The sequence below is a fragment of the Globicephala melas genome, chromosome 4 (genome assembly GCF_963455315.2).
Source record: "Globicephala melas chromosome 4, mGloMel1.2, whole genome shotgun sequence".
NCBI classification, from domain to species: Eukaryota; Metazoa; Chordata; class Mammalia; order Artiodactyla; family Delphinidae; genus Globicephala; species Globicephala melas.
The window spans coordinates 11,609,240-11,633,358 of NC_083317.1; the positions used below are offsets into that span (position 1 = coordinate 11,609,240).

Consider the following 24,119-nt stretch of genomic DNA (forward strand, 5'->3'; position numbering starts at 1 on the left):
GACTATGGCTCATGATATGCTCTTAGAAGGAAGATTACGGCATTTATCAGCTGAGCATTTAAATTGTATAATTAACCAGAGGAACTCAGATCAAAATACAGGTTGTGTCCTCCAAATTCTAAGAGGCCTGTTTCTGCATCTTCTATACACACAGATGATCATATCACGGTGACCAGTTCTGCGTTCACCAAAGTGGGGCTGGATTTCTCTCTCTCACTTCCACACTCCGCCCTGGGCTCTCCCAGGTTGGGGAGGGTTCTGGTCACCTTTCTCTCTCTGTAAAAGTAACTGGTCCCTGCAGGGTTTGCACTCATGCCCTCTGATCTCCTTTGTTCTGGTGGAGGAACTAAGTCCAGACAGATACAGGGTCGGGCCTGGCCCACCTCAAGCCACAGCGATGTTAGTGGATTAGCTGTGTGTAACAAAAAGCTCTCATTAAACCTGCTCACAGATGCTGGCACTCACGTCTTCAAGCTACGCTTTTGAAAGCGAAGTGACTGGAGCATGGAACAACATGTGGACCTGCAGGCCCAGGGCCCCGCTGAGCAGATTCTCTAGACTTTTCTGTGACTTACCCACCGGAGTGGGCATGGGAGCCTGGATGACTAATCACTTAACCGCTGAAAGGTCAGCACCGAAAGACCTGCCCTTCTGAAGGGCGTGCCAGATGGAGAATCTGATACCAACGTGATGAGTCTGTCTCTCGAAGGCGGACAGTCTGCCTTTTCTCTGGGCCCTGAAGGAGGACTCAGTGGATCTATGGGTCATTACTGATAGCAGTGTCCACAGACTGAGCGATCACTCTAAACCTGGCAACACGGACTTTATATCCGTGTCCACACAGATCTATGTAACAACCACAGAGGGCCATCCCCATTTCCCAGAGGGGGAAACTGAAGCCCAGAGGGACATTACTTGCCCAGAGTAACAGCCGGTAAGTGGCAGTGTTGGGATTTGAACCCAAGTTTATGTGATGCCAAAGCCTGCCCCCTTCAGGCACCATCTCATCCCTCTACCCTCAGTAAAGCATCTTCAAGTTGGTTACCCATCCTGACTTGACTGCAAGTGCTGAAAGCAGCGATGGGCTCTGAGAACACCACTGTCTTGAAGTTTACCAGTGACTCCCCACCAGTAACTAACCGAGGACATGGCTGCCCACCTCTGGCCGGGAGGAGAGAGCAGCAGCTGGCTGACTCTGGACCAGCAACTTGACGACAGGTCCTGCTTCTGATACCGCCATTACTTTTTTCTCCACTAACTCCCACTTAGGTAATGCTTGATAGCTCAGATGTGTGATGGTTCTCCACTCAAGGACAAATAACTTGTCCACAGAAGACCAGCCAGCAGGGACTGCACTGTCTTCTCATACCATCCTCAAATTGCTAGCAAAAACCTTTTTTTAAAAAATAATTTTAAAAAAATTTATTTATTTATCTTGGTTGTGCTGGGTCTTAGTTGCGGTATGTGAACTCTTAGTTGCGGCATGCATGTAGGATCTAGTTCCCTGACCAGGGATCAAACCCGGGCCCCCTGCACTGGGAGTGTGGAGTCTTAACCACTGCACCACCAGGAAAGTCCCTTTCTTAGCTTCTATTACAGAAAATTTCAAACATATAGAAAGTAGAGAAGACTGTAAACAAAGCTCATGTACTCATCACCCAACTTTAAAGCAACCATCAAGTCCTGACCAGTTTTGTTTCTCCTGTGCCCATCCACCTTGTAAGGACCACCTTGCCCCTCCCACTCTCTGGATTATTCTGAAGGAATCTCAGACATTACATCATTGCATCTGTAAATACTTCAGTATGTATCTTGAAAAGACCAGACTCCCCGCCTTTTTAAAAAAAATAACAAAATACCATTACAACACCTAAAGTCTATTAGCAACAATTGCTTTATAAATCATCAAAGATCTAGACAGTGATCACATTTCCCCAATTGTCTTATACCTCTGTTTAATTTGAATCAGGATCCCACGAAGTTCCATACTTTGTGTTTGCATAGACACCGGAGAAACATTAGGCATGGCTGACCATGTGAAAAATGAATAATTGAAGGAACACATCTATAAACTAGTGTCTGACGACTCTCATGCTCCCTTCCAACATCTGGGAGCATATCTGTTCATTCAATCATTCCACAGATATTTTCTCCTATGTGCCAGGTACTGTTCAAGGCTGAACTAAAATCCTTCCTGAACGTAAAAGAAGTTGTGCCATGTAACAGTGATCAGTGAAGCCAATATGCTAGTATTCCCTCCAGCACAGAGGTTAGCAAACTTTCTCAGTAAAGCACCAGAGTGAGTTGACGCTCTGACTGGTCACGCAGCCCCTGTTGCGACTACTCAGCTCGCCTGTTGCAGCTTGGAAGCAGCCATAGACGGTATATGAAAAGATGGGGAAACTGCATTCCGATAAAACTTTTTTTTTTTAAATTGAAGTATAGTTGATTTACAGTATTGTGTTAGTTTCAGGTGTACAGCAAAGTGATTCAGTTATACATGTATTCTTTTTCAGATTCTTTTCCATTATAGGTTATTACAAGTTCCCTGTGCTATACAGTAGGTCCTTGTTGTTTATTTTATATATAGTAGTGTGTATATCTTAATCCCATACTCCAAATTTATCCCTCCCCCCCTTTCCACTTGGGTAACCATAAGTTTTTTCTCTATGTCTGTGAGTCTGTTTCTGTTTTGTAAATAAGTTCATTTGTATCATTTTTTTAGATTCCCCATGTAAGTGATATCATACAATATTTCTTCCTCTGACTTACTTCACTTATATGATAATCTCTAGGTCCAACCATGTTGCTGCAAATGGCATTATTTCATTCTTTTTTATGGCTGAGTAGCATTCCATTGTACATATATAACACATTTTCTTTCCAATAAAACTTTACAAAAACCAGTTGGTGGGCAGGATTTTGACCTGCAGGCTGCGGTTTGACAACTCCCAGGCCTAGCAAATCACCCTCCCCTAGCCCCAGCTTCCGTGGTCAGTACTCGGGTTTGACGATCATACCCACCTGGGTGCTGGTTATTTAGGGTGAGAGGCAGGACGGAGGGGCGTGGAGTCAGTACCGCTCAGCGAAGAGGAAAGTGAAGAAAACCTGCAAACGTTAAAGGAAGTTTGTACCCAAGTCGTCTTACCATTCCGATAGTGTTCGAACCAAGGCGCCTCTACCCAGGCAGAGACGAGGTCCCCCAGCTTAGCTCGGAGGCGTAAAGTGATGTTGAAATGCCGTGGGAAGCCCTCCGAGAGGCTGTTTGCGGTAAAGTTGCACTCTGTCCCGGTGAGGTTCGTACAATCCACCCTGCTGTCTTTTCTGTTGACGTCATACCAGGTACTACTCGTGCTGCTGCAAAGGGAAGAAGGATTTTACTTTGCACAAGTCTCTCTTTGATCACATATTAACAGTTTCCCCAGAGATGAGTTTTTATTTATTTATATTTTATTTTATTATTTTTTTTTTTTTGCGGTACGCAGGCCTCTCACTGCTGTGGCCTCTCCTGTTGCGGAGCACAGGCTCCAGACGCGCAGGCTCAGCGGCCATGGCTCACGGGCCCAGCCGCTCTGCGGCATGTGGGATCTTCCCGGACCGGGGCACGAACCCACGTCCCCTGCATCGGCAGGCGGACTCTCAACCACTGCGCCACCAGGGAAGCCCCAGAGATGAGATTTTAATTCGATGTTTTTGATTGAGACATTGCTCACATACCATACACTACCCCCATTTAAAGTGGTACCACTACCCCCATTTAAAATGGATTTCAGTAAATTCACACGGGTGTGCAGCCTCAGCACAATCCATTTCAGGACACGTTCATCATCCCCTAAAAACCCCTGCACCTACAGCAGTCGCTCTCCACTTCCTCCACCCCCCAAGCACGGTACCACTGATATACTTTCTACCTCTATGGAGTTGCCTGTTCTGGACATTTCATAGAAATACAATCATGAACTATGTGGTCTTTTGTGACGAGTGCCCTTCACTTAGCCTGTTTTACTTAGTATGTTTTCAAGCGTGATACATGTTGTAGCATGTATCAGTACTTCATCCCTTCTTATGACCAGATAATGTCCCATTGTATGTACATACCACATTTAGTTTATCCACTGATCTGCTGATGGGCACCTGGGTTGTCTCCACTTTTTGGCTATTGTGAATAATGCTAAGAATATTCGCATGTAAATTTCTTTGTGAACTTATGTTCAGTTCTGTGGGGTGTATACCTAGGAGTGGACTTGCCGGGTCATATGGTAACTCTATTTTTAACTGATTTCCGAAGTAGCTGCACCATTTTACATTCCCACCCACAATGTATGAGGGTTCCAATTTCTCCTATCGTCACCAACACTTGTTATTATGCCTTTTTTATTTTATTTTTAAAATAAATTTATTTATTTTATTTATTTTCGGCTGCATTGGGTCTTCATTGCTGCACACGGGCTTTCTCTAGTTGCGGTGAGCAGGGGCTACTCTTCATTGCGGTGTGCAGGCTTCTCATTGCGGTGGCTTCTCTTGTTGCGGAGCAAGGGCTCTAGGCGCGCGGGCTTCAGTAGTTGTAGTGCGCGGGCTTCAGTAGTTGTAGTACACAGGCTCAGTAGTTGTGGCTTGCAGGCTCTAGAGCGCAGGCTCAGTAGTTGTGGCGCACAGGCTTAGTTGCTCCGCGGCATGTGGGATCTTCCTGGACCAGGGCTCGAACCCGTGTTCCCTGCATTGGCAGGCGGATTCTTAACCACAGCACCACCAGGGAAGCCCATGCCTTTTTTATTGTAGCCATCCAAGTGGCTGTATTTTCCCTGGTGACTAATGATGTTGAGTATCTTTTCACGTGCTTATCGGCTATTTGCATATCTTCTTTGGAGAACTGTCTACCCAAATCCTTTGTCTATATTTTAATTGGGTTATTTGCCTTTTAATTTTGAGTTGTAAGAGTTCTTTATACATTCTGGATACAAGTCCCTTATCAGATATATGATTTGCAAACATTTTCTGCCGTTTTGTTCTACAGTTGATTTTAATGCTTCAAACTCAGCCTCTGTAGCCTATGTCTTAGGCTGTTACAGGTGTTACATGTATGATACTGTGTTCATACAAACCATACCCATACTTCCTGCTGGTGTAGAGTTTGTTTTTACCCCATAGCTGCCCATTTAAAGAGAGTCTTGGCCACATGAAAACTTTGCCAAATGTAAGGCCATGCATCCTTGTAAGTGAGAATGCATTCCCCAGAGTCCCAATGCCACCTGCCCACGTGGGATTCTACTCGCTGACTCTGAGCTCTGTCCTTAGGTGACTGACTTGAGAAAAGGCAGGGAGGAAGCTCTAGAAGCCTCAGTAGTGCGGCAGCAGGCACGTCCCCTCTAGGGACAGGCTGTGCCCTGGACAGCAACTCTGGCCTGGAAAGCAAGGCCAGGGGAGACAGGAGAAATGAGGCTGAGGGGGTCACGGCCACCAGCTCTCACACAACACATGTGCTTCTAAGTGTACCTCTGACCCTGCCTGGAGACTTATCTTCTGCTAATGTGGCGGGTGACCAGATGAAAGCCACATGTGGCCAGGGATTCCACAGAAGACGCCCACCATACTCCACGCCCTGGGGCCACAGGCCCTAATGGGGAAGGGACCACAAACCACAGGCAGCCCCTCTCAGTCTGGGGGTGCTGTGCTTCACAAGGGGGTAAGTGTTTTTTTTTTTAAGTTATACAGATACTTAAAGGTACTATAACCTTCTCCCTGCCAATCCCAGCTGTTGAACTGGGGCAAAAGGCCCTCTCCCTGATTTGCCAGGGAACTGACCATCTCCCCCCTCACCTCCAAGCTTGCCCCTTTCGGATTTATCCCAGGGATGCAAAGGTTTTTCAATATACGCAAATCAATCAGTGTGATACACCATATCAACAAATTGAAGAATAAAAACCACATGATCATTTCAATAGATGTAGAAAAAGCTTTTGAGAAAATTCAACACCCATGTATGATAAAAACTCTCCAGAAAGTGGGCACAGAGGGAACCTACCTCAACATAATAAAGGCCATATATGACAAACCTACAGCTAACATCAGACTCAAGGGTGAAAAGCTGAAAGCATTTCCTCTAAGGTCAGGAACAAGGCAAGGAGGTCCACTCTCGCTACTTTTATTCAACATAGTTTTGGAAGTCCTAGCCAATCAGAGAAGAAAAAGAAAGAAAAGGAATCCAAATTCGAAAAGAAGTTAAACTGTCACTGTTTGCAGATAACATGATACTATACATAGAAAATCCTAAAGATGCTACCAGAAAACTACTAGAGCTCATCATTGAATTTGGTGAAGTTGCAGGTTACAAAATCAATACACAGAAATCCGCTGAATTTCAGAACTACTTTTTAAAAGTGTTTCTCAGAAAAGGTGTTTAAAAGGGCACAAGCCATCCAAATTTAAATGAGAGCTGACACATGAAGGTCAGCAGTTTGCGGGGGTGGGGGGAAGTGGAGTTCTGGAAGGTGGCCTCCCCATCTAATTGCAAAGGACAAAAATAAGGTGCTGTGGGCCCCATTTAAATGGATAATGAAATGGACACAGCCTCACGAGCATGGCACTGCCCCATGTCTGGACTCCCACCCTCTTGCCCAGGCTTATGTTGAATCAGCCAGTCTGAGCCCTACCCAGCAAGTAGTCCTGGCTCCTGGCAATGTACTCATGTGGATGGCCTCTGTCCCTTTTACCTAATTTTGAAAGCAACCTCATCATGAGAGAGAGAACAGCATAATGATTAAACACATGGACTCTGGGGCCAGATTACCTGGATTCAAATCCCAGTTACTTCACTTCTCTGTTCCTCAGTCTTCTTATCTATAAGATGGGATGAACTATAGCATCTGACTCTCAGGGTTGTCCTGACAGTTGAAACAGTGGACACCAGGAAAGTGCCTGGATCAGGGCCTGGTGCCTAGTAACCACCATCTAAATGTCTGTTAAACACCTGGGCAACCAATGATTTCACTGTCCAGCCTCTGTTACATCACTTCCAAAAATGATGAAGTTTTTTCCCTTTGAACCCAGCAAGTCATCGTCCAGAAATGTAAGAAAACAATCCGACACAGTTTATGTTTGAGGACATTACTTATAACAGTCACAAACTGTCAACTATTTATACCACTCATGAGTGAGGAAAAGTTTAAAAAATCCTGAGTGATACATCATATAACAGAACATAGAATAAAAATGTTCACACAGAAATAACTGTATGAAAAAAGTGGCTACATGCTTAACTACATTAAGTTAAAAGGAAAGAAAAAAAGGAAACAGGACCCAGAAGCATAACCCCAGTTTTGTTTCAGTCTTACACACATGCTGGCACATTTGCAAACAACTGCACGTATTTAGAAAAAAATGTCTAGAGAGAAATACACTAAAATGAGAATAGTGATTTTTCTTGGACAGCAGGTTGTTTTAATTTTATTCTTTTTACTTTTCTGGATTTTCCACATTTTCTATAAAGAAAATGTATTGCTATTAAAATTATAAAACAATGAAATTTAAAAAATGCATTGGGAAGACTGGGCAAGTGGGGTGTGACCTAGAAAGGGCCCTGCTGTCTGCCTGTTTTTATTTTCAAGAAAAAACAGAAATTCGGTTCTTTTTTTTTTTTTAAGTGAACTCTCCAGATGTTTAAATGTTGGCACTAATTGGAAAAAAAAAATTAAACACTGTGACCAAACACAGACTTTAGGCCACATGATCTGCAACTTCTGATTTAAACTTAAAATTTGCCCACAAAGTGCTCTATGTAATTTTGGCTTTGCTACTGTGACTGTCAAAAAACAGAGGCACGTTTATTTATAATTATAGTGATGTTTTACTGGAGAGAAACAGAATGGAAACTTTTAAGTCCCATTTTTTAATTTTTTTTTAAATTTTTTAAATTTAATTTTGAGCCCCCTCAAAATTAAATTATTTAATGTAACTAAAATGTCCTAAACATGTGAAAGTACCTAGAAACAAACCGACAAAAAAAGCAAAGGCCCTCTTCCATGATCAAATCTATAATTGGAAAAGAAAACAAAATTAGCTTCTGTTTGAGTTTTCAGTGACCCCCTCAGCTTTTACAAATAGGGACATTCACATTCAACACATCACATCCCAAACCAACCTCTAACCTGATAAAATATCTACAAAATGCTTTCCGAATAGAAAACACAGTGAAACAGGTTGGTCTGTGATGTGAAACTGTCAAAGGCTTTAACAAATACTTCTAATATTTAGAGGTGCTCTGTCAACCCACAAATGTACTTCCCCAGTCAAGGCTAAGGAATGCTAGTCAACAGATCAGCTGTAACTTCCCCTTACTGAAATCTTCTTGTGTGGCTCTAGGATACCATATTTACTCAATGCCGAGCAGGGCCAGCTTCACGGGCACGTGACCTGCGCAGTGGCACAAAGCTGTACTCCTAGGAGGGCACCTGGTTTGAAGCTCTGCTTTACCATCCTGAAATTCCCAATAGTTTTTGCACAAGGGGCCCTATGTTTTCATTTTGCACCGGGCCCTGCAAATTATGTAGCCGGTCCTCATGGACTGGTCCTTTTATTACAGATGATCATGTTTATAATTTATAATTACTTAAGAAATAGATAAATGCAATCCAGAGATAGTACTCAAATCCCAGTTCAGAATTTATTTTTGTTAAGCAAGTATTGTTACAATGGATAGTTCACGATGAAAACGAAGTCATCTGGAAACTACTCCTCTAACAAATTAACCGTCTGTAATTTTTCTACATTGCCTGCCTGCTCTTGACCACAGACTCATTCCATGTCGCATACAGTTGCACCTGCTGTCATGTGACACATAACTACCCTTTTTACTGGTCACCTAACGGTTCATCCATAAGTTAAAACTTGACACAGTTTGCCACCTTCCTGCTAATGGACATGAATAGACACTTCAATGTATCAGTATATCTTCATGAATAAAAGTTTGTTTTTTTTCATGATGGGGGGGTCATATTGTCTGCCTAGGATGAAAGTAACATGGACATCCCTAAGACTGTAAGTGAAGAGTAGAATTATTTTCTAAGGGGGCTGTGCTCATAATTGATCCTGATCCAGCACTGCATCCACCAGCCACATTCTCAAAAGCACTGAGCATTCCTTTTTTTTTTTTTTTTTTTTTTTGCGGTATGCGGGCCTCTCACCGTTGTGGCCTCTCCCGTTGCGGAGCACAGGCTCCGGACTCGCAGGCTCAGCGGCCATGGCTCACGGGCCCAGCCGCTCCGCGGCATGTGGGATCTTCCTGGACCGGGGCACGAACCCGTGTCCCCTGCATCGGCAGGCGGACTCTCAACCACTGCGCCACCAGGGAAGCCCCTAGCATTCCTATTTTTTAAAATTTTGCTTATTTAGTAATCTAAAAATGACTTAGCCGATAATTTTGTGTGTGTGTGCACCGTGTGGCATGCAGGATCTTTGTTCCCCGACCAGGGATTGAACTCACGCCCTGTGTATTGGAAGAGTGGAGTCCTAACCACTGGACCGCAAGGGAATTCCCACAATAATTTTAACTTAGTCTCCACTTAATTCATTTAACAGGGTAAACAAGGACTTGGATTTTGCCTTTCTTCTTCCCCTATGTGTCTATACTGCAAATCAAGTGATGGCAAACTGTAAAAAAGCTTGAAAAGAAGGTGAGAGACAGAATGAGGGGCCAGAAAAAAATGCAAAATGGAACACCAGCTTAGAAACTGAGAATTAATAGTTCATTAGATGAATAACTTCCTTATTAGACCAAATTTGGCCCACAAGCCTAAATAAACCAGATTTTGACACTTGAAAGAGATGAAGACCAAAAGATGCCTCTTGCCCTTTCAAGATAGGAAGGCTTTTTATACATCTTCTCTTGAAACTGATGAATCAACTTTCACCAAACTAAGCAGTCATGTGGTTAGACAGCTGAGTTCTCTGATGGCCAGCGTCCTTTCAGCCTTCAGATACACGGGGTGTTGTGAAATCTCTGTCCTTGGAGATGTAAAAAGTACAAGAGAACTATCTGCTTCCCATGGATTTGCATACAGCCTGCCAAGAGGCAAGAACAGGCAGCTGGCCTCAGGTTCCGTAACAACCTCCCAACCCCAGCTCCCAGTAAGAATGCCAACGGAAATGTCGCTTACTATTTATACTGCACCTGGTAGACCACCGGCCTTGCGTCATTGTTCAGGGACACAGGCTCCCAGCTCAGAGCCTGGTGGGCGTTGTACAGGTGAACCTTCAGGTTTCGAGGAGCAGGCAGCTGGAAGGGGGTGTCTTGACAGGGACAGAGAATAAGAGAAGGGAGGAGAGGCGGGAGAGAAAGGGAGGGTCAAGAGGAGAAAAATCGATTACAAAAATATTCCAATGCACTCTACCAGACCATTCCTACACCTTGGTTTTTTTTTTTTTTTTTAACTAATTGCTATTGGAGTATAGTTGCTTTACAATGCTGTGTTAGTTTCTACTGAACAGCAAAATGAATCAGCCATACGTATACATATATCCCCTCTTTTGGATTTCCTTCCCATTACGCCTCAGTTTTTGGTATTACCCGTTCTCCCCTACTCCTTTAGCCTTTGACTAAAGACGGCACCACTGACACAGACCGTGGGAAAAAGGGGGGCTTGGGGATGCCTTTCCACTTGCAGGTTCCAGTCCTTATGAATGGGTCCTGGGTATGGGGTCTGGCTGAACCAGAATGCCTGTTTTACGTTTAGTAAGTGTGGGTAACTTAACAGCCCGGGCTTCTGTTTCTTCGTCAGGAGTAAGGAATAAGTAACAGTAGACTGCAGAAGGCCGTGGAGAAAATTAACTTGATGACTACTTGACATGCATTAGACCCAGACTTATACCAAAGGAGTGTTTGGTAAACGTCCACAAACATGGGTGCGCGCGCGCGCACACACACACACACACACACACACACACACACACACACACAGAAACATACCCCAAACCAGGCGTGCAAAGCCCACAGACACCTGGGAGGGTGAGGACTTGTCTTCTGAGCTTCATCAGAGTCGCTGTGTTTCTCAAAGACCCCCCCCAACATCACAAGCACTGAAGTTAAAATGCAGATTCCCAGGCTCCGCCCCAGACCAGGAGTTCTGCATTTCAACAAGCTTCCCAGCTGATTCTCATGCACACTGAAGTTTGAGAACTACAAACGATAGAATAACACATTCCCCAGGGAACTGCCACCAAGATCTGAATCCCCCTTTTCGGGGTGACCTGGGAGACACAACTCCAAACAGGTGCTTTACAGGATTGGGCTAGAGGCTGCCCGCACGGGAGCCTTTGCTCTAGTTAGAAAACAGACCGTAATGATAGACTTTCTCTGAGATTTAAAGATTAATGGGGACTTCCCTGGTGGCGCAGTGGTAAAGTATCCGCCTGCCAACGCAGGGGACATGGGTTCGATCCCCGGTCCGGGAGGATCCCACATGCCACAGAGCAACTAAGCCTGTACGCCACAACTACTGAAGCCCGTGAGCTGTAGGGCCCGTGTGCTAAAACTACTGAAGCCTGCATGCCTAGAGCCCGTGCTCAAGCCACTGCAATGAGAAGCCTGTGCAACAAAGAGTAGCCCCCGCTCGCTGCAACTAGAGAAAGCCCACGCACAGCAACAAAGACCCGACGCAGCGGACAAAAAAAAAAACAAAAAAAAAACCATTAATGAGAAACACCCAGAGGTGGAAAGTGAAGTTTGAAAAACATGCCGTTCCAGAATTCAAAGCAGGAAACTCAAACCACACAATTTCAGTAAATGCATCCAAGCTTAAAGAAGGATGCCCGGATCAGCTGATAGCCTGGCCCGCTGCTCTCTTCTGAAAGGTACATTACCTAGAGTCTGTGGCCACTTGTTTACTTACAGAATGTCCACTGTCTTCACAGCTATGACCTTGGGCTGACCTCCATTCTAGATCTTAATTCAAGCAGCTCACCAGCACTGCTGCCAACTCATACCAGGCCTCATGGAAGCTGGGCCAAAGGCGCAGCATGGCGGGAGGCTGGTCTCCTGGTCAGGCCCATCCCGCTCACTGTGGCTGCTATAGCCCAGTGGATGCCAAAGCTGAGCTGAGAAATGAAGTTCTGCTTCCAGGGAGGGATGTGCAGGGTCTCAGGGGTGAGTGCTTGGTTGGGGCTGGGCACCCATCAGAGCATACCGGAGGCCTTCTACTGTCTATATTAGTTTCCTAGTTTTAAAAAATTAATTAATTTTTGGCTGTATTGGATTTTCATTGCATGCGGGCTTTCTCCTAGTTGTGGCGAGCTGGGGCTACTCTTTGTTGTGGTGCGTGGGCTTCTCATTGCGGTGGCTTCTCTTGTTGCGGAGCAAGGGCTCTAGGTGCGCGGGCTTCAGTAGTTGCAGTACACAGGCTCAGTAGCTGTGGCTCGCGGGCTCTAGAGCACAGGCTCAGTAGTTGTGGTGCACGGGCTTAGCTGCTCTGCGGCATGTGGGATCTTCCCGGTCCAGGGCTCAAACCCGTGTCCCCTGCACTGGCAGGTGGATTCTTAACCACTGCACCACCAGGGAAGTCCCCAGTTTCCTACTGATGTTGAAAGAAATGACCCCAAATGTAGTGTCTTAAAACAATCCAGATTTATGCTCTTACAGCTCTGGAGGTCAGAAGTTTGCAGTAGGTCTCACTGGGCCCATGTCAAGGTGTCGGCAGGGCTCTGTTCCTTCTGGAAGCTTGCCTTTTTCCTTGCCTAGAAGCTGCTCACATTCTTTGGCTCATGGCCTCTGCCTCCGGCAATGCTGGGCTGAGTCTTTCTTGTGCTGCCGTCTCTTTGGTTCTGACTCTCTTGCCTCCCTCTCCCATCTTCCAAGGACCCTTGTGATTGCACTGGGCCCACAGAGCCCGACAATCCAGGATAATCTCCCCAGCTCAGGACCCCTAATTTAATCACGTCTGCCAAACCCCTTTTGCCATGTAAGATGACGTGGTCACAGGTTCCGGGGATGAGGATGTGGACACCTTTGGGGACCCTTATTCGGCCTCCCCCAGGGCTCCTCCCCATCTCCCCATCTCTGGGGAGGGGCCAGAGGCGTTCCCCCTCCCTCCGCCCTTCTCCTGGCACCCTCTCCCCCGTCTAAACATTCAGCTGAGAAAGGGAGCGACAGGGGACCAGTGAAGTCTTCCACCCCAACTGGCACGTGGACCAGAAGAAAGGCTTCTGGAAAAGCTGGGGTCTCCAGATGAGTCTTCCACTTTCTTCAACTTTCATTTTACTGAGGTGTGGAGAGAGGACCTGCAGTTTTTCTCTCGTATTTGAGTTTCTTGGACTCCCCTGTCTCACCACATTCAGAGAAGAAAATGAGTCTTACGGCTGTAGATTTCACAGTGAAGTACCAGAGGCTGCCCACTCATTAACACCAACAGCTTCAACCCCGGCCCTGCACGCCTCTCAGGAGGCCCGTCCCTCCACAGCCTCCCGTGGCCTCCTCCTTGTTCCTGGGAAGCGCCGGGAACCCTCCCACCTCGCCTTGCCCTTGCTGCTGCCCTTCTCTGGAGCCTTCTCTCCCCCTGTGCCAGGCTCTCTCCCCCGCTCCCTTCATGTCTCTGCTCAGATGCCACCTTATCAGAGCAGCTTCCTGCCTACGAAGCCCAGGGCAGGCCACTCCCGATCCCTGCTTTCCTTTTCTCCTAGCTTTCCCACCACCTGCGTCCTTTGTTTACACCCCGGTGGTGAGAGGCATGGATTCCAGAACTTGACTGCCTGGGTTCAAAGCCACGCGTGCTTTGCGGGACCTTGAGCAAGCTGTTTCCCTCTCTGTGCCTGGTTGCCTCCCCTGCGAAATGGAAACGAAAACAGTGCAGACTTCAAAGGGTTATTATGAGGAATGAGTGGGTTAATTTCACATGCGGTGCTGAGAACAGTGCGAGCACCACGTGATCGTTTCCTCTCCTCCTTGCTAGCAGCTCACTGACAGTCTCCCCCAACACTAGAGCAGCGAGCTCCAGGAGGGCTGGGTGTTGCCACACTTGGGGGCTGTTTCATCCCTAGTGCCTGGAGGACCAGGCACGCAGGATCTGGGGAGCGAGTGGCTTGCAGCCCAGCGGCCTGAGTTGCTTCAGGGATTATGTAGCCAGTTTCTGTGTCCTCAGGGTTGCATTTGTCCACCCGAAACCCGCGCTAATCTCAGTCTCTCTTTCTCTTCCTTGCTTTATGTGTAAGTCCTGCCTTTTCTCTGGTCTCAGTGGCTGAGGCAGGGAGTGGGTATAACTCTGGACCATGGACTTATCTGGATGGCTCTAAAGGGTCAATATATTTAGGGCCATAGCACCTTCTGTCAACAGTGTTGACAAAGGCTCTGTGGGAAGGGAAGAGAATTTCTGGACAAAGGGCTTTGGCTGGAATCCTGATCCTGCCACCTAGAGCCATGGGATCCTACCACGACCCCACCTGAGCCTCAGTTTTCCCAAGAATAATGAAATGATACCATCTCTCCCAGAGATGGAGTGAGGGGCAAATGCAGGACCACAAATGAAAGGCAAACCAGACACTGCTGCCTAAGTGTGATTTTTAAGACGTGCCCATTTCAGGGTGATCTGATGGATGGCTGCTTCTGCAGGTGGCGAGCCGCAACCCGATACCCAGACCCTGCCTTCAGTGATCAGCAACAGAGGGCCCAGCCCCATGCTGATCACTGCATTCAATGGTCTGACCCTGCTGTAGGCAGAACAGTGGCCCCTCCCAAAGATGTCTGTGTCCTAATGTATTCACAGGACACAGATATCTTTGGGAGGGGATGAAACTTAGGGTTCTGAGGAGGACACAGGGCGTGCACAGCCGTGTGGCTGACAGGGTCTTGGTGCTCGGCCAGGTGTCAGGCCTGAGCCTGTGAGGTGGGAGAGCCAAGCTCAGGACACTGGTTCACCAGAGACCTCCCAGCTCCAAGTAATATCAAACAGCGAAAGCTCTCCCAGAGATCTCCATCTCAACGCTAAGACCCAGCTCCACTCAACTACCAGCAAGCTACAGTGCTGGACACCTCATGCCAAACAACTAGCAAGACAGGAACACAACCCCACCCATTAGCAGACAGGCTGCCTAAAATCATAATAGGATCACAGGCACCCCAAAACACACAACCAGACGTGGGCCTGCCCACCAGAAAGACAAGATCCAGCCACATCCACCAAAACATAGGTGCCACTCGCCTCCACCAGGAAGCCTACACAACCCACTGAACCAACCTTAGCCACTGGGGACAGACACCAAAAACAACAGGAACTACGAACCTGCAGCCTGTGAAAAGGAGACCCCAAACACAGTAAGTTAGGCAAAATGACAAGACAGAGAAATACACAGCAGATGAAGAAGCAAGGGAAAAACCCACCAGACCTAACAAATGAAGAGAAAATAGGCTGTCTACCTGAAAAAGAATTCACAGTAATGATATTAAAGATGATCCAAAATCTTGGAAATAGAATGGAGAAAATACAAAAACCATTTAACAAGGACCTAGAAGAACTAAAGAGCAAACAAACAATGATGAACAACACAATCAATGAAATTAAAAATTCTCTAGGAGGAATTAATAGCAGAATAACTGAGGCAGAAGAACAGATAAGTGACCTGGAAGATAAAATACTGGAAATGACTACCACAGGGCAGGATAAAGAAAAAAAAATGAAAAGAGTTGAGGACAATCTCAGAGACCACTGGGACAACATTAAATGCACCAACATTCGAATTACAGGGGTCCCAGAAGAAGAAGAGAAAAAAAAAGGGACTGAGAAAATATTTGAAGAGATTATAGTTGAAAACTTCCCTAAGATGGGTAAGGAAATAGTCAATAAAGTCCAGGAAATGCAGAGAGTCCCATACAGGATAAATCCAAGGAGAAACACACCAAGACACATATTAATACAATTATCAAAAATTAAATTCAAAGAAAAAAGATTAAAAGCAGCAAGGGAAAAGCAACAATTAACATACAAGGGAATCCCCATAAGGTTAACAGCTGATCTTTCAGCAGAAACTCTGCAAGCCAGAAGGGAGAGACAGGACATATTTAAAATGATGAAAGGGAAAAACCTACAACCAAGATTACTCTACCCAGCAAGGATCTCATTCAGATTCAATAGAGAAATTAAAATCTTTACAGACAAGCAAAAGCGAAGAGAATTCAGCACCACCAAACCAGCTCTACAACAAATGCTACAGAAACTTCTCTAGGCAGGAAACACAAGAGAAGGAAAAGACTTACAATAACAAGCCCAAAAGAATTAAGAAAATGGTAATAGGAACATTCATATCAATAACTACCTTAAATGTAAATGGATTCAATGCTCCCACCAAAAGACACAGACTGGCTGAATGGATACAGAAACAAGACCCATACATATGCTGTCTACAAGAGACCCACTTCAGACCTAGGGACACATACAGACTGAAAGTGAGGGGATGGAAAAAGATATTCCATGCAAATGGAAATCAAAAGAAAGCTGGAGTAGCAATACTCATACCAGACAAAATAGACTTTAAAATAAAGACTAATACAAGAGACAAAGAAGGACACTACATAATGATCAAGGGATCAATCCAAGAAGAAGTTATAACAATTGTAAATATTTATGCACCCAACATAGGAGCACCTCAATACATAAGGCAAATACTAACAGCCATAAAAGGAGAAATCGACAGTAACACAATCATAGTAGGGAACTTTAACACCCCACTTTCACCAATGGACAGATCATCCAAAATGAAAATAAATAAGGAAACACGAGCTTTAAATGATACATTAAACAACATGGACTTAATTGACATTCAAAGGACATTCTATCCAAAAACAGCAGATTACACTTTCTTCTCAAGTGCTCATGGAACATTCTCCAGGATAGATCATATCTTGGGTCACAAATCAAGCCTTGGAAAATTTAAGAAAACTGAAAATTGTATCAAGTATCTTTTCTGACCACAACACTATGAGACTAGATATCAATTACAGGAAAAAGTCTGTAAAAAAACCAAACACATGGAGACTAAACAGTACACTACTAAATAAACAAGAGATCACTGAAAAAATCAAAGAGGAAATCAAAAAATACCTAGAAACAAATGACAATGAAAACATGATGACCCAAAACCTATGAGATGCAGCAAAAGCAGTTCTAAGAGGGAAGTGTATAGCAATACAATCCTACCTCAAGAAACAAGAAACATCTCAAATAAACAATGTAAACTTACACCTAAAGCAATTAGAGAAAGAACAAAAAAACCCCAAAGTTAGCAGAAGGAAAGAAATCATAAAGATCAGATCAGAAAGAAGTGAAAATGAAATGAAGGAAACAATAGCAAAGATCAATAAAACTAAAAGCTGGTTCTTTGAGAAGATAAACGAAATTGATAAACCATTAGCCAGACTCATCAAGAAAAAAAGGAAGAAGACTCAAATCAATAGAATTAGAAATGAAAAAGGGGAAGTAACAACTGACACTGCAAAAATACAAAGGATCATGAGAGCTTACTACAAACAACTATATGCCAATAAAATGGACAACCTGGAAGAAATGGACAACCTGAACCAGGAAGAAATAGAAAATATAAACAGACCAATCACAAGCACTGAAATTGAAACTGTGATTAAAAATCTTCCAACAAACAAAAGCCCAGGACCAGATGGCTTCACAGGCAAATTCTATCAAATATTTAGAGAAGAGCTAACACCTATCCTTCTCAAACTCTTCCAAAATATAGCAGAGGGAGGAAATACTCCCAAACTTATTCTACAAGATCACCATCACCCTGATATCCAAACCAGACAAAGATGCCACAAAAAAAGAAAACTACAGGCCAATATCACTGATGAACATAGATGCAAAAGTCCTCAACAAAATACTAGCAAACAGTATCCAACAGCACATTTAAAGGATCATACACCATGATCAAGTGGGGTTTATCCCAGGAATGCAAGGATTTTTCAATATATGCAAATCAATCAATGTGATAAACCATATTAACAAATTGAAGGAGAAAAACCATATGATCATGTCAATAGATGCAGAAAAAGCTTTTGACAAAATTTAACACCCATTTATGATAAAAACCCTCCAGAAAGTAGGCATAGAGGGAACTTACCTCAACATAATAAAGGCCATATATGACAAACCCACAGTCAACATTGCTCTCAATGGTGAAAAACTGAAACCATTTCCACTAAGATCAGGAACAAGACAAGGCTGCCCACTCTCACCACTATTATTCAACATATTCGAAGTAAAACTGTCACTGTTTGCAGATGACATGATAGTATACACAGAGAATCCTAAAGATGATACCAGAAAACTACTAGAGCTAATTAATGAATTTGGTAAAGTAGAAGGATACAAAATTAATGCACAGAAATCTCTTGCATTCCTATACACTAATGATGAAAAATCTGAAAGAGAAATTAAGGAAACACTCCTATTTACCATTGCAACAAAAAGAATAAAATACCTAGGAATAAACCTACCTAAGGAGACAAAAGACCTGTATGCAGAAAACTATAAGACACTGACAAAAGAAATTAAAGGTGATACAAACAGATGGAGAGATATACCATGTTCTTGGATTGGAAGAATCAACATTGTGAAGATGACTATACTACCTAAAGCAATCTACAGATTCAATGCAATCTCTATTAAACTACCAATGGCATTTTTCACAGAACTAGAACAAAAAATTTCACAATTTGTATGGAAACACAAAAGACCCCGAGTAGCCAAAGCAATCCTGAGAAAGAAAAACGGACCTGGAGGAATCAGGCTCCCTGACTTCAGACTATACTACAAAGCTACAGTAATCAAGACAATAAGGTACTGGCACAAAAATAGAAATATAGATCAATGGAACAGGAGAGAAAGCCCAGAGATAAAGCCACGCACATATGGTCACCTTATCTTTGATAAAGGAGGCAAGAATATACAATGGAGAAAAGACAGTCTCTTCAATAAGTGGGTCTGGGATAACTGGACAGCTTCATGTAAAAGAATGAAATTAGAACACTCCCTAATGCCATACACAAGACTAAACTCCAAATGGATTAAAGAACTAAATGTAAGGCCAGACACTATAAAACTCTTAGAGGAAAACATAGGCAGAACACTCTATTACATAAATCACAGCAAGATCCTTTTTGACCCGCCTCCTAGAGAAATGGAAATAAAAACAAAAATAAACAAATGGGACCTAATGAAACTTAAAAGCTTGCACAGCAAAGGAAACCATAAACAAGACAAAAAGACAACCCTCAGAATGGGAGAAAATATTTTCAAACGAAGCAACTGACAAAGGATTAACCTCCAAAATATACAAGCAGCTCATGCAGCTCAATATCAAACAACTGGGGCTTCCCTGTTGGCACAGTGCTTAAGAATCTGCCTGCCAATGCAGGGGACACGGGTTCGAGCCCTGGTCTGGGAAGATCCCACATGCCGCGGAGCAACTAAGCCCGTGTGCCACAATTACCGAGCCTGCTCTATAGAGCCTGCGTGCCACAACTACTGAAGCCCGTCTGCCTAGAGCCTGTGCTCTGCAACAAGAGAAGCCACCGCAATGAGAAGCCTGCACACTGCAACGAAGAGTAGCCCCTGCTCACCGCAACTAAAGAAAGCCCACATGAAGCAACGAAGACCCAGCACAGCTAAAAAATAATAAATAAGTAAAATAAATAAATTTAGTTTTTAAAAAACCCCAAACAAACAAACAACCCAATCCAAAAATGGGCCGAAGACCTAAACAGACATTTCTCCAAAGAAGATATACAGATTGCCAACAAACACATGAAAGGATGCTCAACATCACTAATCATTAGAGACATGCAAATCAAAACTACAATGAGGTATCACCTCACACCGGTCAGAATGGCCATCATCAAAAAATCTACAAACAATAAATGCTGGAGAGGGTGTGGAGAAAAGGGAACCCTCTTGCACTGTTGGTGGGAATGTAAACTGATACAGCCACTATGGAGAACAGCATGGAGGTTTCTCAAAAAAACTAAAAATAGAACTACCATATGACCCAGCAATCCCACTACTGGGCATATACCCTGAGAAAACTATAATTCAAAAAGAGTCATGTACCACAATGTTCACTGCAGCTCTATTTACAATAGCCAGGACATGGGAGCAACCTAAGTGTCCATCGACAGATGAATGGATAAAGAAGATGTGGCACATATATACATTGAAGTATTACTCATCCATAAAAAGAAACGAAACTGAGTTATTTGTAGTGAGGTGGATGGACCTAGAGACTGTCATACAGAGTGAAGGAAGTCAGAAAGAGAAAAACAAATACCATATGCTAACATATATATATGGAATCTAAAAAAAAAAAAAAGTTTCTGAAGAACCTATGGGCAGGACAGGAATAAAGACACAGATGTAGAGAATGGATTTGAGGACACGGGGAGGGGGAAGGGTAAGCTGGGGCGAAGTGAGAGAGTGGCATGGACATATATACACTACCAAATGTAAAACAGATAGCTAGTGGGAAGCAGCTGCATAGTGCAGGGAGATCAGCTGGGTGCTTTGTGACCACCTAGAGGGGTGGGATAGGGAGGGTGGGAGGGAGGGAGACGCAAGAGGGAGGAGATATGGGGATGTATGTATATGTATGGCTGATTCACTTTGGTATAAAGCAGAAACTAACGCACCATTGTAAAGCAATTATACTCCAATAAAGATGTTAAAAAAATTAAAAAAAAAAAAGAAATTTAGGGTCCAAATCAGAAGACCTAAAAACAGATTATCCTGGAGTATTTGGGTGGACCCGATGTCACCATAAGTATGTTTGTCTAGAAGCTGGAAAAGGCAAGGAAGTGATTCTTCCCCTAGAACCCTCAGAAAGGAGCACATCGCTACAACACCTTGATTTTAGCCCAGTGAAAGCTGCATCTGACTGCTGACCTCCTGAACTGTAAGACACTAAATTTGGTTCTAGGCATCTTCACCATAAGCTTCTTTGCCGTAGACATTTTTGCCACAGCATTTTCACTGCAAACATTTTTGCCAAATAACTAATTTGCCATCAGGCGATTTAGCTCTAAAAAGTAAAATAATGAAAAATAAAAGAGAGACAGTGCATAAGACATAATGAAACATGAAAAGTGATGACAAAACTTAGAAGACTTTATTGCAAAATACAAAATATTTGAATCCATTGAAAATGTGTGTAGATGCATGGCAATACTGCGCAAACAACTGATTTTATTTTGTGGGCTTTACAAAGCCCTTGTCTTCAAAGTCTTTCGTTCATCATATTATACGTTGTTTTGTTTTTTTCCTATTGACTTGTTTCATGCTTTCTCTTTTTCACTAAGATTTCATATTGCATTAAGCGAGGTGTCAGTTTCTGAACACTGGGATGCATGTTTGTAACTGAGCTTTGTACTGCGTTGTGAAAGCCTCTACGCTATTGTGTGGTCTTGGCATACTGTCACGTGTCCCTTGAGAAACGTTTAGTTCTATGGGAAACATTGGTTCAACGCTGTACCTTTAAGGCCGTTGGTCTCTTTCTCTTCCAGGGTAGTGTGTTTCAAAATCAGAAACAAAATCATCATCATCGGTCAGCTCGATAAAGTCATCAGTAACTTCACTAACTGGAAGAAACGCTGCTGACACATTTCAACCGCTTGAAACCAAACTATCAACCAGTTATTTTATCTTTTACAGCAAAATCGCCTGATGGCCAATTAGTTAGGCGACGAACATGTTTGAGGTGCCAAGTTGGTAGTCATTCGTTCCAGCAACAACAGGAAACTAATACAGTCCCTGGAGGTGGACACCAGGCCTTTAATGACACTCCAGCTCCTACAAGATAAAAGCTCACAGTCCTAAGTAGCGTGTACAAAGCCCCAGTCTACTTGTTTCTCCACGGTCTTTGGGGCAATGGTTCACTAACTGTCAATGGTAAGAAGAGATAACCTAGGGAGGTGCCAAGTGTGTCCTCTGTACCTCACAACCACAGCTCCTTCTGTTCCACCTTCCTGCCCCAACCGGCCACCTCCATCCACCCTGGATCCAGGTGTTTGAGATTTTATACATTTTTAAGAATAGTCTCTCCTGGGTCTTAACAGCATAGTTTGATAAACACACATCACACACAGATAATAAAGTACTGCTAACATCAAAATTAATCATTTAATCTTTTTTTTTTTTTTTTGCGTTACGCGGGCCTCTCACTGCTGTGGCCTCTCCCGCTGCGGAGCACAGGCTCCGGACGCGCAGGCTCAGCGGCCATGGCTCACGGGCCCAGCCGCTCCGCGGCATGTGGGATCTTCCCGGACCGGGGCACGAACCCGCGTCCCCTGCATCGGCAGGCGGACTCTCAACCACTGCGCCACCAGGGAAGCCCTAATCATTTAATCTTGACAATCGAACACCCTTCAGAATCTTCCCATGGATGGGTCATTATTATGAACATCAATGATCTCACCTCCCTGCAGATGAGGAGAAGTCAAAAAGACATTCCCTGAATCCTCACCCATAACCAGGAAGCTGCTCTCGTCTGTAAATACTGGACATCAGCTTATTTACCTAGACCATTTGTCTCTTCCTATAAAGGATGGTTTGGTTTCCCAGGGAGTAAAATGGGGCTCTTATCCACTTCAAAATATGGGTGAGGAAATTAGGAGAGATCATGCATAGAAAGCACTTAACAGCTTGTCTGAGTTAAAAGAGTAGCCCAATAAATGGTGGACATTACTATCATTTATAGAGTTTGCCCCCAAACATTTCAGTTACATAGTAGTTTCCACTGTTGAGATTATGGACAAACAGGAGTTACTTAATACACATTTATCTGCAATGGTTTTTATGTGGTCGGGGATTTATGGTTTTTCTCAGTGGTCTCTAAGCTCTCAGAAGTTTTGGATGTTCAAGCCAGCAAGTCATGGTGAGAAAATTTTGTGGCCTAAGGACATTCCAATCTGCTAGACAATAAGCAGCAGCTCTGACAATTACAAATAGAAGCCTTAATTCTTCAACATTCGGGTAATTAAATTACTAAAGAGTGGGTTGACTTACTGCACTTTAATGCTTTGATTAGCTTCTATCTAAAGCACCACCTACTACAGATTGGGTCAGGTCCGGTATTTTACATATGTTATCCTTCTAACAACTCGAAGGGGTAGATATTGCAAGTGCCCCTTTAAAAATTTTGTTTCCAGTACTTGTATTTTTCCCCCCTCTGACCATAAAAGCAATTACGTGACTACTGAAGGACACCTGTAAATTATGGAGAAGTCTGGAAATTTTTCTACTTACTACCCGTTTACTATATAATCGTTAATCTTTTCACTTTGTGTTTTGACCAGCAAAGAGTTTCTCTTAAAAATATCCCGGTTAGTTTTCAATTGTTTATTATGCAAAATTTCAAATAGTCACAAAAAACAGATTAGTATAATGTGGTGCTGCTTTGCAAAGAATCTGTGGTGAAGGACCAGTTTATTTCCAATGCATCACAGAGACCCAAACTTTTGCAGAATACAATCAAAGATAATCACTAGAAAGATGGACCTAGGACCACCTTGGGCAATTACTAACATTTTACGAGTGCCCAAATCTCATGTGAAGGAAGCAGGGAAGGGGCAGACATAGGTTGTTCAAGGCTTGAAGCTGGGGAGGAGCGGAGTCGAGATTCAAACCCATCTGTCCGACTCCCAGGGGAAACAAGCCATTTAACCAGGAGCACACATCCCCATATGCAAGGCTCCCCTCAGCCAGGATCTACGGCATTTAAGGGCTTTAGCAAGGGATGCTGATAAAAGAAACAAACGCAAACAACACCTTGAGAATTCAAGTGGGAGGAAATTTCTAAATTCTTGAGACTTCTTAAGTGTTACCCAATCTATGATACCGGCTTTTCTACAGGAAAGAACCCAGCAAAACACAAACACGTGCACATGCACAGAATGTTCTCACACATCCACCTTTGTCATTGTTTTCTCTTTCTTTCTCTTTTTTTTGTAGTTTTTCTCTTTCGCTCATAAGTATGGTCAGTTAGTGTCAGAGGTAAGCAGATGGCCGATCTCAGGTAAAGGGCCGTCCAGATGGGAACGGAGCTGGGATTAACAGTCTGGTTCAGCTGACCGACCTCCTTACCCG

At 43.9% G+C, this 24,119-nt stretch overlaps 1 protein-coding gene across 2 annotated transcripts in view; it reads right to left on the reverse strand.

Annotated features, from left to right (window-relative positions):
* IFNGR2 (interferon gamma receptor 2) overlaps positions 1-24,119 on the reverse strand; it is a 34,632-nt gene that overhangs the window by 9,444 nt on the left and 1,069 nt on the right. For both annotated transcript variants that reach the window (XM_030880788.3, XM_060297834.2), the window contains exons 2-3: positions 10,152-10,284; positions 3,149-3,357 (exon numbers count right to left, since the gene is read on the reverse strand). In XM_030880788.3, coding sequence (XP_030736648.1) covers positions 3,149-3,357; positions 10,152-10,284 — 342 coding nt within the window. The remainder of the gene's footprint in view (positions 1-3,148; positions 3,358-10,151; positions 10,285-24,119) is intronic.